The following is a 19,205-nucleotide window of genomic DNA, read 5'->3' as shown; positions in this document are numbered from 1 at the left end:
CAATGTGAACTTTGGTGGTAGGGACAGTGTAGAAGTCATTACAATTTAGAAATAATAGATCACATTTATATAGTGTCTTATAATTTGCTAGGCATTTTACATACATTATCTCTGTAGCTAACCAAGGGGTTAAGATTAGGTTCCCAGAGAACAGCTGGCTACCTCTCCCATGGGTTTATGATATGAGGGCTTACTGAGCCTTTTTCAGGGACGCTCATTCATTTTTGGTGTCTATTTACCACCCAACTCTCACCTGTAGCTCCAAAAAGCTGTGGTATTTGCAGCAACCACATTCTGGTAAAAACAATCTTGGCAGAAGGGCTAAACCAGGTTGAGGCCTAAGTCAGGTTTCAAACCTGTCAGTGACTTATGGGGATGTTTACCCCAAGCATAGGAAGACTTCCTTAGAGGAATGGGAGGAGAATAATTTGTTCCAATGTCCATGAAGACAGTTGAAAGCAGGCACTGTGGAACAGTTAAGAGCATGGTCAGATATCAAAGTTATCAAGGTCATCCCCTGTACCCAAGACCATTGTCAGTCATTTTGACTTTTGTCTTGCCACTGGATTTTGATGACTCTAGAAGAGAGAGTGAGGCTGACAACTTTGTACGTCTCTGCCTCACTTAAATCCATTTCACATATGAGTAAAGATATCACCCATGATGTCACTGATCCTCTTTGAAAACAAAGGTTGACTTAATAGACTTACTCATTCCATCAATACAATAATCAGAGACAGTTTTAGAGCATGTGTGATGGAAAATACCATCTGTATCCGGAGAAAGAACTGTGGAGTTTAAACAAAGACCAAAGTCTATTACCTTCAATTTTTTTTTTTAAAAAGTGTCTTATGTACTACATAATCTTGTTAGCTCTAATATTTTATTTTCTCATCAAGGAGATGATTTATCTCCCAACACATTCAATTTCAATCAATGTAGAACATGGAAACAATGTAATGATTTATTAGACTGCCTTCTGTGGGGGGGATGGAAGGAAGGAAGGGAGGGTAGGGGAAAAATTGCAAAATTCAAAACTTTATAGATAATGATAGGTAGAAACTACTATTGTATATAATTGGAAAACAAATAAAATGTTAATAAAAAAAATTAAGGTTAAAAAAAAAAGAAAATGAAAGTTGAGCAACAAAACCCTCCATTCCATAACCAAACTCCTAGGAAAAAGCTGTCTATATTCTCTCATCTCCCACTGATTTCTCAGTCTCTTTCTCACCTCCCACTCTCACCTCCCAATGTATTGCAACTTTTCTCTCCAAATTCACCAATGATCTTATTGCTAAATCCAATGACATTTTCTTAGTCTTCACAATTCTGTCATAATTTGTATGTATATACCTCAAAGCCTTTTCTTGGGCCTTTTTTTTCCTTACACTAGATTCTCTTTCTTGGTGACCTCCTCAGTTACCATGAGGTTAAATAGCATTCCTATGCAGATGACTCTCAAATTAATATTTGAACTAGCCCTTTTCTCCCTCTGGAGCTCAAAATCCATATATCATCACCTGTCTGCTGAATATCTCCATCTGAATATCCCATAGGTTACTCAAATTCATCATGTATAAAATAAAATTCATCTTTTTCACAACTCCTCTAGACTTCCTTATTTCTTTCAATGGAATCATCTCACACAGTTTTGCAATCAAGGCAGCATTCACAACCCTTCACTTTCCTTCATCTCAGAATCATTCGTCTAACATGCAGTTGGAGATGTGAGACTGGAGGTTAAGAGAGGTTTGGACTAGATAAATAGACCTGAGAAGTGTCTGCATAGAGATGATAATTGAATCCATGGAAGCCAATGAGATCATCTAGCAAAACAGAATAAGGGGAGAAGAGAAGAAGACCCAGGACAGAACTTTGGAGGACACCCACTATTAGCTATCGTGACATTCAATTTCATTTATAAAATGTGGGGTTTCAGCTAGATGACCTCTAATGTTCCTTTCAGCTCTGATATGTTATGTCATATAGCCTAAAACTCATTACACATCCATGTTTCTTGAAATTTATTGTTACTTAAATTTTTAAAATATATTTGGAAACAATTGGAAAATAAAACATCATACAAAATAAGACAGTGCAATTGTCAATATAGATCTCATAACAAAATTTAAAATCCTGAACATATCACTAGCAATGCTGAAATTATCAGTTTTGAAGGAAATTTTTAAAAAATGAATTTTTCTCATATTCATTAGCATTTAATCTTTAAGTACTTCTTAATTCAGCACATTGGGGTATGTGACCATCAGGTGCTGAAAAGATCTTCATAGGGAAAGATTCAGGCCCTGCTTTCAGTGAGTTTTCTGTGAGACAGAGTTTGCAATCTCAAGGAAGTTTGCTTATTTTCATTCTTTTTTTGTCATGAAATTGATTGTTTCCATTTGCATTGCCATCAATAAATTAATCAATGAGAATTTCAGTGTCTACCAAGTCCCAGACATTGTTCTAAACTGAAGTTACAGACAAAAATGAAGCAGTCCCTGACCTCAAGGAGCTTATTCCATCATCATCAGTTTCTTCAATCCCTTCAGTACCTTATCTATGTTGAAATCCTAGGATGTTGCTATAAAGTCACTTCCCTGCCCTGTGTCTTAGTTTTTTCTCCTATAAAATAGTAGTGGGAGGATAAACTAGATGGTTCTTAGAGTCCCTTACAATTCTGTCATTCTGGAATTTTAAGGGGAAAGAAAAGAAAGCAGATCAGACAAAAAGAGAACCATTTGGTTTTTAAGGGCTCAGGAAAGACAGTTCTAACTATCTAAGTCAAATATATGCATATACATAAATACAAAACATCTGGACCACTCATGTGATGACTAAATCCCATTATCTTTTTTCAGGAGGTTTTCAGTGCAAATATTGAGCAGTGGGTCACCACCCTCTGAAGTATATTTCTCAGGTCAGGCCTGGAGGGGGAGAAAGGGAAGAAGGAATTGTAGAACTGGCAAAATATGTTTTCAGATCACTTCATCCTTCTTTTCAGCAATTCTTTAACCTTTTGTGAACTCCTCATTACAATTTTCATATCTCCAGTGTCTTGACTAGGGATGCATTGGAGTCATTTTCCAACCAGCTGTATTGTTAAATTTTCTGTGTGATCATTTATACCTTGGAGATCAGCAAATGCTACAAATAAGGGCTTGGTTTATTGTTTGGTGTCTAGATGGAGAAAATTATAATGATGCAGATAAATCTATTGAGTGTCAGGACAGATTTGAACTCAGGTCCAACACCCTATCTACTTCATCACTTAGCTGTGTAGATAATGAGCATCATATAAATGTGTAAATTATATATAATTTAAGAAACAAGCATAATAAAGCAAAAGATAACTAAAATAAAGCCAAAAATGTAAGTAACTGGAAATACAGTAATCATGTCAGTAAACAAATAATGAAACAGAAGACTACCAGGGTAAAACATTTACAGACAAATCATTTCTAAAATATGTAGAGAATTGAGTCAAATTTATAAAAAAACAAAAAACAAAAAAAGCCATTTCCCAGTTGACAAATGGTCAAGGGATATGCAGAGGCAGTTTACAGATGAGGAAATCAGAGCAATCTATAGTCATATGAAATATTGCTTTAAATATTTACTGATTGGAGAAATGCAAATTGAAGCATCTCTGAGGTGCCACCTGATACCTCTCAGACTGGCCAATATTACCAGAAAGGACAGTGAACAGTGTTGGAAGGGATGTGGGAAATCTGGGACACTGGTACACTATTGGTGGAGCTGTGAACTCATCCAACCTTTCTGGAGAGCAATTTGGAATTATGCCCAAAGGGCAATAAAAATGTTCATACCCTTTGATCCAGCAATACCACTACTGGGTCTATATCCTGAAGAGATCATGAAAAAGGGTAAAAACATAATTTGTACAAAAAAATATTCATAGCAGCTGTTTGTGGTGGCAAAGAATTGGAAACTGAGTAAATGTCCATCAATTAGGGAATAGCTGAACAAATTGTGGTATATGTATGTCATGGAATACTATTGTTCTATTAGAAACCAGGAGGGATGGGAATTCAGAGAAGCCTGGAAGGATTTGCATGAACTGATGCTGAGCAAGATGAGCAGAACCAGAAGAACATAGTACACCCTAACAGCGCCATGGGGGTGATGATCAACCTTAATATATTTGCTCATTTCATCAGTGCAACAATCAGGTACAATTTGGGGGTATCTGAGATGAAGAATACCATCTGCATCCAAAGAAAGAATTGTGGAGTTTAAGCAAAGACCAAAGACTATTACCTCTAATTTAAAAAAAAAAAAGTTGTCTTATTATATAATTTTGCTGTCTCTTACACTTTATTTTTTCCTTAAGGATATGATTTCTCTCTCATCACATTCAATTTGGATCAATGTATAGCATGGAAACAATGTAAAGACTGGCAAATTGCCTTCTGGGGGGGGGGGAAATTGTAAAATTCAACAATAAATAAATTTAAAAACATTTACAATGTCAGTCACTGAATCAATTGTTTTTGATAATCAATAATTATCTTAACTGAACTTCACAAGAATATTATGAAGAAGATGCTATTATGAATTCCTTTTTTCAAATAAAGAAACAGACAGAGTTTAAAAGGCTTTCCAGGATCACACAAAGCAGTAGCCACTGCAAAGCCCAAATCTATTGAACATATAGTAGCTGAGCTTTATGCTTCCAGCTTTTGAACTTGAAGTCTTTACTATAGTGTTATCTCTTTCTTATGAGAAGGGTGACTCTTATGAGGGAGGGAAAGGGAGGGAAGGGAAGGGAAGGGAAGGGGAAGGGGAAGGGAGGGCAGGGGAGGGCAGGGAGGTAGATTTGTTTCTGTCTACAGAATAAAATTCATATACTTACAGCCAAATTCCACCTTAATCTGGATCCAATGTATTTCTCCAGTATTATCTTTTATTACTACCCCCAAAATCCCTGTGCTGCAGCCAAACTGAGCCATGTGTTGTTCCTAAGCACCATGATCCATTATTTTGCATGGAATACCCTTTTCTCCCATTTCTACCTGTTGAAGTAAAATTTTCTATTTCAAATCTTTGCACTTCAAATTGCACTTCTTCCAGAAAACTATCGTTAATCACTCTAGGTAGAAGTGATCTTCCCCCCTTCTGAATGTCTCTGAAACAACCTTTTATCACCATGATACATTTTATACTAGCTTGGATTATGGATATATATATATATATATATATATATATATATATATATATATACACATACATACAAAGAAGACAACAACAGCCCCTACTCAAAATGAGTTTACATTCTAACAAGGAAGACAAGTGCTTGATGACTTAGGTGTGTGCACCAATAACAGCAGGCATAGTAGGTCTTCCATATGTGAACTTTTGTTAAAATTCTTCACTAGTACTTCACTTTGTCTTACTTTCCTTACTTCCCTGAACAGAATATTTCTGATCAGAAGTTAGTCTCTTAACCTTTAACTAATATTTATAAAATTAACACAGCTTATAGTTCACTTTTTTTAAAAAACTTGGAAGGCAGTGGGTGAAATGAGATGGAAATTAGGAAATATGTTAAAAACAAATGGGAGGGAGCAGCTAGATGGCGCAGTGAATAGAGCACTGGCCTTGGAGTCAGGGCTACCTTGGATTCAAATCCAGCCTCAGACACTTAATAATTACCTAGCTGTGTGGCCTTGGGCAAGCCACTTAACCCCATTGCCTTGCAAAAAAAACCAAAAAAACAAAATAAATGGAAGGGCTTGAAAATTTATGGTTAAAATTTCAGTGTAAGCATTTATACCCCAGAAATCAAAAAACTACAAACCTAACTTATTGTTTTGCTGAGTTCTAGACTTAAGAAAGCAATGGGAGAGGATTCAGGAAAAATGGCAGAGTAGATCAGAAAATTCCAAGCTCTTCAGATTTCCTCCACCCATAAGCCAAAAAAAGCACCTCAGGTGACTATAGATCAGCAAAAAATAATCAAGAGTTGGGGCATAACAGTGATTTTCAAGGGACAAACCAAAGGAAGAGAAATTCCAGGACCAAGATTTAGTCTGAGTGAAGTACAAACACCTCCAGGCTAGCTCCCTGAAACAACAAAAAAGGAAGCCCTAGGGGCAGTTGGAGTAAGAGGTAACCTCACTTTAGTCTTTTTTTACTTCCCCAACAGAAAGAGAAGTTGGGTGTCTGAGCTGGGGGACGAGGAAAATATAAGGGATGCCAGATCTGGCTGTATGGCAGAGATATGGCCCTGGACAAGAAGGAACCAGAACACACAGGTTGGGAAGTGCAGAAGCAATGGTATAGGGACACTGCTGGCTGAGGACACTTACCCTTTTTTTAAGTGACTTGCCCAAGATCACACAGCTACGTAATTTTGTCTGAGGTCAATTTTGAACTCAGGTCCTCCTGATTCCAGGGTTGGTGCTCTATTCACTACACCACCTAGCTGCTCTGACACTTACTCTTTTTTTTTTTTCTGACACTTACTCTTAAGAGAACTGGTTCACCTAGCCTTGGTTTCAGGGAAGAGGGGAGAACCAAAGGTTATAGTCACTGGAGGATTCTTAGGGAGAAAGATCATTTCCAGCACAGTGTGTAGAAAGGCCCCAGCTGTGGCTTAGAGAGGGAAGAGTTGGACCCAGGACAAAACTCCTAAGGGTAGGGGCACCAACTCCCACACCAAGGACCAATGGTGAATATAACAAAAAGATGCTAAAAATAAAAAAAATGTTTTTAAATGAGCAGGCAAAGGAGAAAGAATCCAACCATAGACAGTTACTTTGAGAATAGAGAAGACAGCAGTTTGTCTTCTGAAGAAAATGCTGAAGCAAAAAAAGTCTTTCCTACCACAAAGAATAACATCAAAAGGCTACCTTCTCAAAAAGAATTCATAGAAGAATTCAAAAAAAGACTTTAAAAACCAAATTGAGGGGGCAGCTAGGTGGCGTAGTGGATAGAACACCGGCCCTGAAGTCAGGAGTACCTGGGTTCAAATCCAGTCTCAGACACTTAATTATTACCTAGCTGTGTGGCCTTGGGCAAGCCACTTAACCCTGTTTGCCTTGCAAAAAAAAAAACCCAAATTGAAGAAAAACAATTTTTAAATAATATCACTAGGAATAATCCAAGAAAAACAAAATTATGAAAAGAAAGTTAACCAACTGGAAAGGAGATACAGAATCTTAAGGAAGAACATGACTCCCTGAAAATTAGAATTGAGCAAGGGGAAATAAGTGAAGTTATTAGAGAACAAAAATAATAAAATCAAATATAAAGACTGAAGAAATAGAAGAGATGGGGAAAACACCTTATCAGAAAAAAGCCAATCTGGAGAACAGATCAAAAAGAGAAAATATAAGAATATTCAAACTACCTGAAACCTATGATAAAAAAAATCTTGATGTAATAATATAAAAATTAATTAAAGAACATCCTGAAGTGTTAGAACAAGAGGAGAAAGTAAAATTAGAAAAAAATTCATCAATCATCACTTGAAAGGGATCCTAGGAGGAAACTGACAAGCATATCATAGCTAAATTCCAAAATCCCAGTTTAAGGACAAAATATTGAGAGCAACAAGAAAAAAAATTCAAATATAAGGGAGCCATAATTAGAATTACATAAGACCTAGAAGCAGTGGCATTAAAAGACTGATATCAAAGATTCAAAGAACTGGAGTTTCAGCTGAAAATCTCATACCCAGTAAAGTTTAGCATAATCTTGAATGGAAAAAATGGACATTCAATGAATTGTCAGTCTTTCAAGATTTTGTTGCAAAAAAGACCTGAACTTAATAGACAATTTGATATACAGGATCCAAGGGAAATAGAAGGTAAACATCAAAGACTAATTACAAGAGATTCAATAATAAATTATTTACTATTTATACATAGAAATGTAAACCATATTAGATTGTTATTAGTGATCTGGTAGTTGGAAGGAAAGATTGGGGCAGAGCTGAATAGGATGAGATTCAAAAAAATAAAAAAAGGTGTAGGATAAGATTTTTTAAAAGAGATCTTATGCAAATGAGGTGTGAGGGGAAAGAATTAATACAGAGGAATTAGATGGAGGAGAGCTGATAATTCTGGATGCCCACTCTTATTGGGAATGGGTTAAAGAGAACTATATATAAACACATACATACATACATACACACACACATCTATTATTGATTATATATATATATATATATATATATATATATATATATATATATGACAGAGAGAAAGAAAGAGAAAGAGAAGGTTAAAAACCTTTTAAATTTAGAAAGCAATTAAGAGGGAATAAGAAGGCTATTGAGTTAGAGAGTAAGGGATAAGTAAGGCTAAGGGGAGATATAGAAGGGTGTGTAGATCAGAGGGGAGGGGGTAAAGAAGGATGTGTAAGGGAGGGATTCTTGGAAAAGTGGTAAGTTAAGGAACAGGAAGGCAAAGTAGCAAGTAAAAGTAAAGTAGAGGAGTGAGGAAGAGTTGTTGCTTTCAGGAAATTTTATAAAAAATGAGATACACACACACACACACACATATATATATATATAGAGAGAGAGATTTCTATAAATATACTGATATCTATGTATATATATGTATGTGAGTATGTGTGCATATATATATAAATATATATCTATGTATTATATATATTTATGTGTGTATCCATGCTTTTGGGAAGGAGAGGAAAAAAGTAAACAGTGCACAGCAGAGAACAGAAGAACATTTATAAGGAAGCAAAGAAAAGATAGACCACTCTGAAGACAATTTGTAGCATTTATTATATTGACTTTCTTGAAATGGAAATTTTTGTTTTATATTATGAATCCTCCCATGTTTTGTTGCACATGTGACAACTTATTTCTTATTTTGCATTTAAGTTTAAAAACAAAAATATAAATGAATAAAATAAAAAAGAATAAAAAAGAGAAAATTTTTTAAAAATAAAAATTTAATAATAAAATAAAAGAAATTAATAAAAATAATAAAATAAATTAAGAATAAATTTAAATTAAAATTTTTTTTAAATCTTAATAAAGCAGATTAAACCAAAAAGTGAGTACTGTGAACATGTTTCCCCCATAGCTGATTGATTATTAAATATTTACTAGTGTACCCTAGGATGAGGTGGAAGAAGAGACGAGAAAGAAGGGAAATCAATTGATTTCTCAACTCTTCTGAAATTTGAATTCCAGTTCTCTTTAGTAGTGCTATTAAAAACTTATAAAAATATTTCTGATCACAATTACATTCAACTCTGCCTTTCTGAAGAATAGAATTAAGTGTAGGCCTAACATTTCCAGATTTCCCTAGTTTAGAAATATTTCAAGAAGCTCCAAAACTCCTTTTAGAAAAGGTAGTTTTGACCCATTTTGCTTTGAAGCTGTGATTTGGTGAGAATGAGAAAACAGTTCCCCAGTTCTCCATTATTTATTCTGCACTTTCGCTATGAAGATGGCATGTTTTCCCTCAAAAAAGGTCCATTTTAAATGTCACCACTGCACACCCCATCTGGGTTCTGGGAATAAAACTGCCTTCTCTGTTGGCAATTGGGATGAGGCTGGGCTCAGCAGCAAAGATTCCAACTTACCCCAGTAAGGCTGCTGGAAAGAGCCAACCTTGTTTTCTTGGGAAAATGAAGGAAATATTTCTGGGAGAATAAAGAGCATAACAGGCCCCTTCATCATTGCTTCTCTCATCCATTTAGGAACATGCAGTTAAAACAGATACAAATAGGTCTCATTTAGATATTTAGATATTTTACTCCACCACAGAGTCACTTGAGACACTGTCTCTAGGAGGCTCTTGGAGACAGAAGGCAAGATAGCATAGCATGAAGTCTCTAAATTATTAACACTTTTCACACATTACAACTAATCACAAGGACATGCAGTCCAAGATGGTGCAGACGGTCCTGAAGCAGTCAAAATCCTTGCAGATGAATGGTAAAATTATGGGGAGTGGACAACAATGCTGGGGAAGTTGTACAGAGACTTCTTAGCAAAAAAAAAAAAGTCCTGTTTCCTGACCTACCAATATCATTTTTCCATGACACTCCCATGCACCCTCCCCTACCACATGACTTCTTCCAGAAAAAAAAAAAAAAGCATCAAAGAAATATCTTAGGAGAGGGAGAGTTCAAGGGAAACTGGCTCTGAGAAAAAAAGGTCTGTTTCAATAAATAAAAAAATCATTTCATAGGAGCAAACCCAGGACTAGGTTCACTCCCATAGATGGATATATCCAGTTCTACTCATCAATATTTATATATAATTCAAAGGACTCAAAAATTCTGACAATTTTTTAAATTAAGATTTTTTTTCCAAAGTATGTCATAAGATTTTGTCTTCCTTCTCTTTTTGGGGGGGGAGGGAAGTTTGCAAGACAATGGGGTTAAGTGACTTGCCCAAGGTCACACAGCTAGGTAATTATTAACTATCTGAGGCTGATTTGAACTCAGGTCTTCCTGACTCCAGGACCAGTACTCTATCTACTCCGCCACCTAGCTTCCCCTGTCTTCCTCCTCTTAAAGTAATTTGGTGGGGGAGGTACATACCCCATTTATTTTCTCCTCAATCTTATCTTTGTGGAAAACTCTCAGTTTGGAAACCCCTTTCACCAGCACAGCTGAACAAATCATTTTTACTTAAAAGTTTTAGATGATTCCCTGGGACAGTGAGAGATTAAGTGATTTGCTCAAATTCATACAACTAGAATATGTCAGAGACAGACCTTAAACATAGACTTTCTCATTCCTAAATCATACATCTGTCTATTATATCATGCTGCCCTAAGATTATTGCCTAACATATTAGGAGTTACCTTCAAGGCTGCAGAAGCTGCACAGGATTTCAATAGAGATATTTTTCTCCATTGGGTTTAAGTGCCATAAGGGAAAAATGTATCTTAAATAAAATCTTCAAAACAATAAAAATGTGTACATGATAAACCTGTTTTTTTTAAGTCTTCCTTTTTTTTTTCCTTTTACTATTTTAAAAGATTTCAAGTTCCAACAAATCCTTCTGTTATTTTTCTGGGAATATTTGTAAATCTTTCAGCTAAAATTCTTTTTCTAAAACATCTCCTAGGGGTAGCTAGGTGGCGCAGTGGATAGAGCACCGGCCCTGGAGTCAGGGCTACCTTGGATTCAAATCCAGCCTCAGACATTTAATAATTACCTAGCTGTGTGGCCCTGGGCAAGCCACTTAACCCCATTTGCCTTGCAAAAACCTAAAAAAATAAAAAATAAAAAAAAATAAAACATCTCCTTAGGGGAAATGCTGTCACAAAATCTTAGAGAGAAGAAAAGAAGGTGTGATGATTACAAAATTAAGAGGCATGACCAAGGTTAGGCAGTTCCAGAAGTCATATTTCAAGAGTACAATCCAACCATATATCTGCATCTGCAACCATATACATATATATGTATATGTATATGCATATAAATTTAAAATGGGTTTAAAGTACATTCCAAGGTTTGTCTAGGAAATGTCTGATTCCTCATAGCAGTTTCAAGCAGTGGAAACATGATTAAATTCCTGAGCTTCAGACCACAGATTCAACAGTAATAGTATTAAGGTTGTCTTCCTGGCGTCTTAGTTGCATCTCATCTTTGAAAGCTCTGTTCAGTACTACCTTTAAGGACTCCTTGAAAGGTTTCTTCCTACTGCTGCCCACAAAAAAGTAAATAAAAGGGTTTGCACTGCTATTGATGGTAGAGAAGAGAAGGGAAATATGATGAATGTTCCCAAAAGTGGACCAGTACTCATAGTACAGGAGGTAAAGAAGTCTCATGGGCATGGCAAAAATGAGGAAGATGATGATGGTAACCATGATGACTATGTAAAGCTTGGATGAATGAGAAGTCCAGCTATTCCTTCGGATCTTCACCACCAGGATCACACTGGACACTACCATGAGAGGGGTGAACACGAGGAAGCTCAGGATAGAGATGAAGATAATCACTGCCCTGCAGTCACTCTGAGTGTGGCCCTTCCTTCCAATATGTATGCACATGACGTACTCCATGGTGGTCACCAAGCAAGAAAGAGCCCAGAGCAGGCCACAGACAAAAGCAGACTGATGTTTGGGGCGGTGACATCGGTACCAGATGGGGTACAGGACTGATAGACAACGTTCTACACTGATAGCTGTCAGGAGGTAGAGCCCGGTGTTGTAGCCAAATAGAAAGGTTGCTGATAATGTGACAATGGTGTAATAATATCCAGTGGACAGCTCATGATCTAGAGTATAGTCAACAGATAAAATGAAGATACAAAAGAGCAGAGAGATGTCAGCAATAGACAGGTGTGTGATGTAAACTGTGAAGGGGTTTCGCCTCATTCGAAAACAGAGAAACCACAGCAGAACTCCATTCTCAACGAAGCCCAGTGGGGAGATGCTCATGATGACCCAGTGCACAATTGGAATGTCCCGATCCACATATCCTATGGAAGTGTTCCTGTTGGTGGAAGCATTCCCTGGTGATTCAGGGACAAATGATGTAAGGTTTGCTTCATCCATGAGAAAGTCTTAGAGCAGGGCTTCTTTTCTGTGAACAGGTTCAAAAATATGCCATGTAATCAATGAATCTGAGCAGGAGAGAAAAATTCAATATAAATAGTTATTAGCATGTATGCTAAAACCTTTTTTAAGGATGATACTAATGGGGAAGGGCAATTTGGTGACCTTTCATGATCTCCATGATCTCTATAATTCTATATTAACAAACATGAATCAAGACAAAGAACAATGGTTAAAGCACCAGGTTGCCTAGCACACCAGGTGTGCCCAAGTGGCACACACCTATAGTCTCTATTCTAATGAGGTTGAGACTGGGGGATCACTTGAGCCAGAGAGTTCTAAGCTTCAAGAGGTTAAGATGATCAGATGTCCTCACTGTATGGCAACAATATGGTAAGTCCTTGGTCAGGACAGGGAGGCAGGAGGTGAGGTGGAGGAAACCAGGCTGCGTAAGAAAGGGCAAACCAGTTCAGGTCAGAAACAAAACAGGCCATATTAATCAAAAGTGGGGTGAAAGGCCACTGGAAGGAAAAAAAAGAATACCAGATTGAGAATTGTTCAGTTCCTAGTCAAAACTTTCTGTCTGGTTCTGAGAAAGTCAATTGACTACAGAAAAGCATGAAAAGGTTCATATGAATTGATATAAGACTAGCAAAAGGATATGCATGATGAATAAAACATTATACATGAAAAGAATAAAAAGGAAAGATAAAGAAAGGGAAGGGAAGGGGAAGGAAGGAGGAAGGAAGGAAGGAAGGAAGGAAGGAAGGAAGGAAGGAAGGAAGGAAGGAAGGGAGGGAAGGAAGGGAAGGAGAAAGGGAGGGAGGGAGGAAAGAACTGCATGTTAAGTATAATATAACCAACTTAAGCTCCAAGCACCTCCATCTCTTTATTGAAAGGGGGTGACAGATCCATGACTGAAATATTATAAATATTCTCAGACACAAAGGATATGTAGGTTAGGTTCTTAGAAAATGTTTCACTTTTTTTTCTCTTTTTAGTCTTTGTTATAGGAGATGGAGTTCTGGGTAAAGGCAGAGGGAATTTATTTCAAAATGAAATTGATATTAAAACCAAAAATATACCAGTACAACATTAAAAAAAAAGAAAAATAAGTTAATTCATCTTCCTATATCACATTTTTCCTGCCTTTATAACTGAGATGAGCTTAATTAACCTTACCAGTCAAATTATCTTTTCTATCCAAATGAAAATTATATTATTAATGCTTAAGTAAGCAAATATTCAAAAGAAAAAACCAAGCTATAAGAAAAAATTACAGAAAAGAAAATCAGCTAAAAGCATTTCATTCACAAGATCTGAGATATCCCTTATGATCCAAAGCACCTAGTCAAGCTGTTTATTGTAATCAAATACATTCCCTAGTTAGGTAACATATGGTAAGTATAAGCAGGATATATTTTCAGAAAATATATAACATATAGATGAAAACATCCAAGAGAATAAAACCAGAACATTGCTGATAGAAATTTAACAAGAAATTAGCCTGGAAGCAATAATATGGTATTAAGGTAGTCAACATGCGATCATATAGGAGGCTTGATCCCTACTTTATCTTAGAAGATGGTGATCAGTAAGCCTCTATATTGAACCCATGACTTAGTAAATAAATGAATGGAGATTAGTGATTTTGTGTCTGATAGGAAAAGACACAATAAAGACAGAAATAATGAAAAAAGGAATAGGTCTGGAGTCAAGAGGACCTGAGTTCAGATTTGTCTCCGACATATTTTTGTGATTTTGTGCAAGCCTTTAACCTCCTTAAAATCCTGCCTTTTTACCTATAAAATGGAGGGATTGGGCTTGATGATCTCAGAGGTTTCTTCATCTGGTCTCTAGATTCATGGTTCCACGATCCAGAACAGAGACTTGCAGTTCAGGTGGCTCTGCCCAATTCTTACTCTCTTGTCCCAGGTTGCTTTACAAAGAGAGCAGGAGCATTATGTTGGTTATGAAAGACAGGTCACCCCCGCTTGTCACACACATCTTAAAGCTTTACTAGATGAGATCTTAAGAATGTTTTGAAGAGATACAGAGCAATGGCCATGGCTATGAAAAGGATTTTAAAAAAATATTCTAATCACAAATCAGAAAGAAGATTGAAATTATTGTGTCTGAACTTCTCCTCTTGACTCATGAAATGATTGTTAATCTTGCACAACTCTGCAAATGGCATAACTTAAAATATTGATGAAATAAATTTTAGGAACTGTAAGGGAAACTGAGTCTCCTGCAAAGCTGTCAAATCAAGCACATAAGTGCAGTTCTCAAAGTATTTGTTTCATGCGTACTTTTTAAAAACTGTGTTTTAGGGGGGCAGCTAGGTGGCAGTGGATAAAGCACCAGCCCTGGAGTCAGGAGTACCTGGGTTCAAATCCAGTCTCAAACACTTAATAATTACCTAGTTGTGTGGCCTTGGGCAAGCCACTTAACCCCATTTGCCTTGCAAAAACCTAAAAAAAAAATGTGTTTTATCTTTATGCTGTAATAGATGACCTGGCATTTAATTAGTCATTATATGCATTTTATTACATTTAATAATCACTTATTGACAAACTATTACTTTAATAGTACCAGGAAAGGTGTGACCCCTTTGTTCACAAAGTTGACTCTAAAACTAAGCTTAAGGCCCAGTTTCTTAAAGCAATTGCTTTTTACACTTCTAACATAATAATATTATTAATATCATCATTACTATAATGATAACCATCATTTAGCTAATGCTTTAAGATTTGCAAAGTACTTTACAAATAGTAAATTATTTGAGTCTCATAACAGTCTTTCAAGCTACTATACTATTATATGTGATAAATGTGATAAATATAAATATATACTATTATGTGTGATAAATATAAAGCATTATTTTACAGAAAAGAAAATTAAGTGTTAGAGAAATGTAATTAACAGATGGTAACTCAACTGGCACAGTGGAGCCAGAAAGACTTGAACCTTAGACATTTATTAGCTGTATAACTCTGGGCTAGTCACTTAACCCTGTTTATCTCAGTTTCCATACCTCATAGTTGATCACATTAATTTTCTTTCACATTTCTTTCACATTTCACAAAGATTAATTTCACATTAATCTTTCCCAGTTCCACAGCAGAATTAACTCCAATTTAACTCATAATCTGAAATGACATGACCCCAATTTCCTCTTAATTAATCTCAGTTAGAGACCAAAAGTAATCTGGGTAGTTGAAGGTATTACCCTCATTGGCAGATTGTTAGGGTCCCAGTTGGAAGTCACAGAATCAGTCTGAGAGCCAAAAAGGGCCTCCAGTGTCTAAACTCTGCCTGAAGCATCCTGGATCCTCTACAATAGTCCTATAGAATCTCTTGGGTTAAAGGGGGGAAAGGAAGAAAAACAAAAGTCACTTCAGAATCTTTGCCAAGAAAACTCTAAATGGGGTCATGGAGTCAGACACAACTGAACTAACTGAACAACAACATACTCAACTAATAAGTATTAAAAAGATTTAAAAGCAGATAACTCTGTCGTCAAATCTAGCTCTATATTCTTTATGCCACACTATTGTATTATCCTTTTAATTCAGTAAAAAGTATTTAATTAATTGTTGTACAATAGTTAATGATAAATACTAATTTTTGTCTATCTTTAAATTTAATCCTTAAGTACTTTGTCCATATAAATACAACTTTGTTTTGTCTTTATATTTAAGGTCTTTAAAATTTATACAATAATTTACTCTTAATAAAGTGTTAATGGACTAGTCTTTGAGAAGTCTTAATCTCAGTATTGGTTTCTTTTTTTAAAATAACCCTGAATAACTAAATTTAAATAGAAAGTTATTAGACTGAAAATCAGACTAAATTATAGCAGTAGTTCAATCCTGCATGAAGTAAAAATAGTAAAGCCTACTTATCCTTTCATATTATCATGGATTAAAGTGAAATAAATTTTAGCATATTATTAAATGGGTAGTAGTAAATAAAGATGGGGTGTGTGGCTTGGCAGCAACGATATTAGGCCTTTCATATTGATGCATTCTTCATTATATGCTTGCTATATGTAGTTGGATATATTGGATGTTAGTATTTCTGTTTGGGTTCCAAAAATAAAATTTCAGATAAGACCTCTTCAATATCTTCTGTCTTGCTTCAATATGTACTGTATAATCAGGTGGAAAAAAAATAGAGGCCCCTCTCAAGAACTGTCTGCCTGACTTCACTTATTTTCCACTGCTTTGTCCTCTTTCCTCAAGTAGATAGAATAGAGTGATGAAAATAATTTACTCTTCCATGATCTGGGCAAGATCCTTCAACTTTGTCAGAGTTAAGGAAACCTTGGCAATTTATCTGTAGAAACAATGCTTATCTGTAAATTTCCCTGGTTCATTTAGTATAGTTTTTAAGTGGATAGGAGACTCCAGAGGTACTGAAGGACTCTATCTTCCAGAAATTCTTTAGCTCCTGAGACCCGGAACCTTTCAGGTCCTCAAGTTTGGATGGTGTCTACACACAGTGAGATGGAAAAGCTGAAAGATGGAGCATAGCCATGGCTGATTTCAGGAGCCAAAGGATGAATTTTTTAGTCCCCATTCCCCTATTTCTCTCATTTGCACTGTTGGTTGAAACTTTTAACAGAGAGGGGAAGAGAAAGTTTTTAATTTTCTCAGAGATAATAGTTGAAATGCAATGCATTCTAGAACAAGGATCCTACACACTTACATCTACAAAAGATATACGATTGATGTCTGATGTTAGATCCTTTCTAGAAAGTTTTCTTTTTAAGGTTGAGGTGGGAAAGTAAGAGGGAACCAGTGCAATGAGGGAAAGATAAAATTACCTATTTGAGAGGCAGATGTTATTGACTTCCAAGATTAACCCAAACCTCAGTGGTGTGACCCAAGGAAGTTGCTTTGCAAAACTGAGAAGAGAAATTTTCTGACAGAGGGTTAATAGATAGGTCACAGACATAGCTTTCAGGGGCTACTGGGAGAGGCTGAGGTTGTTGGACTGCTTGAATTAGCCAATCAAAGCTAATGAGGTGTCCACACTAAGTTCAATTGGCGGCTCCAGGAAGGGGGCCGGGATGGTAGTCAGGCCCTGGGTGGTAGCTGAAATTCTAGCTCTGGCCAAACAGAAAGACTTAGTCTCCTCCTCACCCCCCAAAAAGGGTCAACCTCAATATACCAAGTCTTTCCCTTCATTCAGCTTTTCCCTCCTCAACCTATCATACCTCCTCATAGTTGATCACATTAATTTTTCTTTCCCAGTTCCACAGCAGAACAAACTCCAATTTGACTCATAATCTGAAATGACATGACCCCGATTTCCTCTTAATTAATCTCAGAGGCCAAAAGTAATTTGGGCAGTTGAAGGTATTACCCTCATTGGCAGATTGTTAGGGTCCCAGTTGGAAGTCACAGAATCAGTCTGAGAGCCAAAAAGGGCCTCCAGTGTCTAAACTCTGCCTGAAGCATCCTGGATCCTCCACAATATTCCTAAAGAATCTCTTGGGTTAAAGGGAGAAAAGGAAGAGAGAAAAAACAAAACCTCAACATCACAAGTACTGAATTACTCTTAAAAAAATGTGTGTGTGGCTAGCTTGTAAATAAATAAAACTACCTTGGTCACTTTCTTTTTGTTGCTGGAAAATGGCACCTGAAGTTGACAAAAAAAAAAAAATATGTGTGTGGGATTAGGGAAGGGCATTTAGTAGCCAAAAGAGATAATGAAATCTTAGAATGCCTCCAAGGAGAAAGAGTGTCCACAGCTAGGGAGGGATTAGTTCCTCTGCCTTCTTGTTCTGACCAGACCACATCTAGAGCATTGCTTTCACTCCTGGACATTACCTTTCAGGAAAGACATTGATAAACCTACCAAGATGGTAAATAAATATGAGTTAAAAGGTCATAGACTTAGAGCTGAAAGGAAAATTAGGAATTATTTAGTCTAATTTCTTCTTTTTTATAGATGTGGAAACTGAAACCCAGAGAGATCGTGAGTTGTATGAGTCACATAATTAATAATGTTAATAATAATAATAACTCTCATACATACATGTATATATGTCTGTATCTGATAGATGATAGAACTTTTACATTTGCATAGAACTTCATATCTGTTATCTTATTTGAGCCTCACCACAACCATGGGAGGTGAGTACTACTATTACTATTCCTTTTTTATGATGAGATGACAGGATGAAACAGACTAAGTAAGATTAAGACCAGATTTAAGAAGAGTCTAAGAAAAGATCTGAATTCAGGTCTTTTTCACTCCAAATTCAAAACTCTTTCCACTGAACTATTTAGCTGCCCTGTCACTTTTAAAACTACTAAGTAACTGAGGAGTGAATGGAATGGTTTTTAAATATATGAAAGGCTAGCATTTAAAAAAAAAGGTATGAGTTTTGTTCTATTTGGCCCTAGAGGGCAGAACTAGGAGCAATAGGGAGGAAGAAACTTTCTAACAATTAAAGATTTCCAAGAATAGAATGGCCTGCCTGTAAAAAATGGTTTCCTCTTTACTGGAGATCTTTTGAGCAAAGATGAATGATCATTAGTAGGATTTGTGATAGAGTGAATTCTTGTTCAGGTACCAATTAATCTAGCTACCTTCCACATGTTCCATTCCCCTCTCTGAAAATAAGCTGTTGTTGTTGCTGTTGTTGTTGCTGTTGTTGTTGATCCTTCCTTTTTG

General features: G+C 36.2%; 1 protein-coding gene across 1 annotated transcript; it reads right to left on the bottom strand.

Moving 5' to 3' along the window:
* Nucleotides 1–11,537: 11,537 nt before the first annotated feature.
* Nucleotides 11,538–12,515, bottom strand: MAS1 (MAS1 proto-oncogene, G protein-coupled receptor). Its single transcript, XM_074190287.1, has one exon. It carries the CDS (start codon nucleotides 12,513–12,515, stop codon nucleotides 11,538–11,540), a length of 978 nt encoding a protein of 325 aa, XP_074046388.1.
* Nucleotides 12,516–19,205: the final 6,690 nt, after the last annotated feature.

Source organism: Macrotis lagotis, chromosome 5 (genome assembly GCF_037893015.1).
Source record: "Macrotis lagotis isolate mMagLag1 chromosome 5, bilby.v1.9.chrom.fasta, whole genome shotgun sequence".
In the NCBI taxonomy this organism is placed as follows: Eukaryota; Metazoa; Chordata; class Mammalia; order Peramelemorphia; family Peramelidae; genus Macrotis; species Macrotis lagotis.
This window is presented reverse-complemented; position numbering and strand designations above follow the sequence as displayed.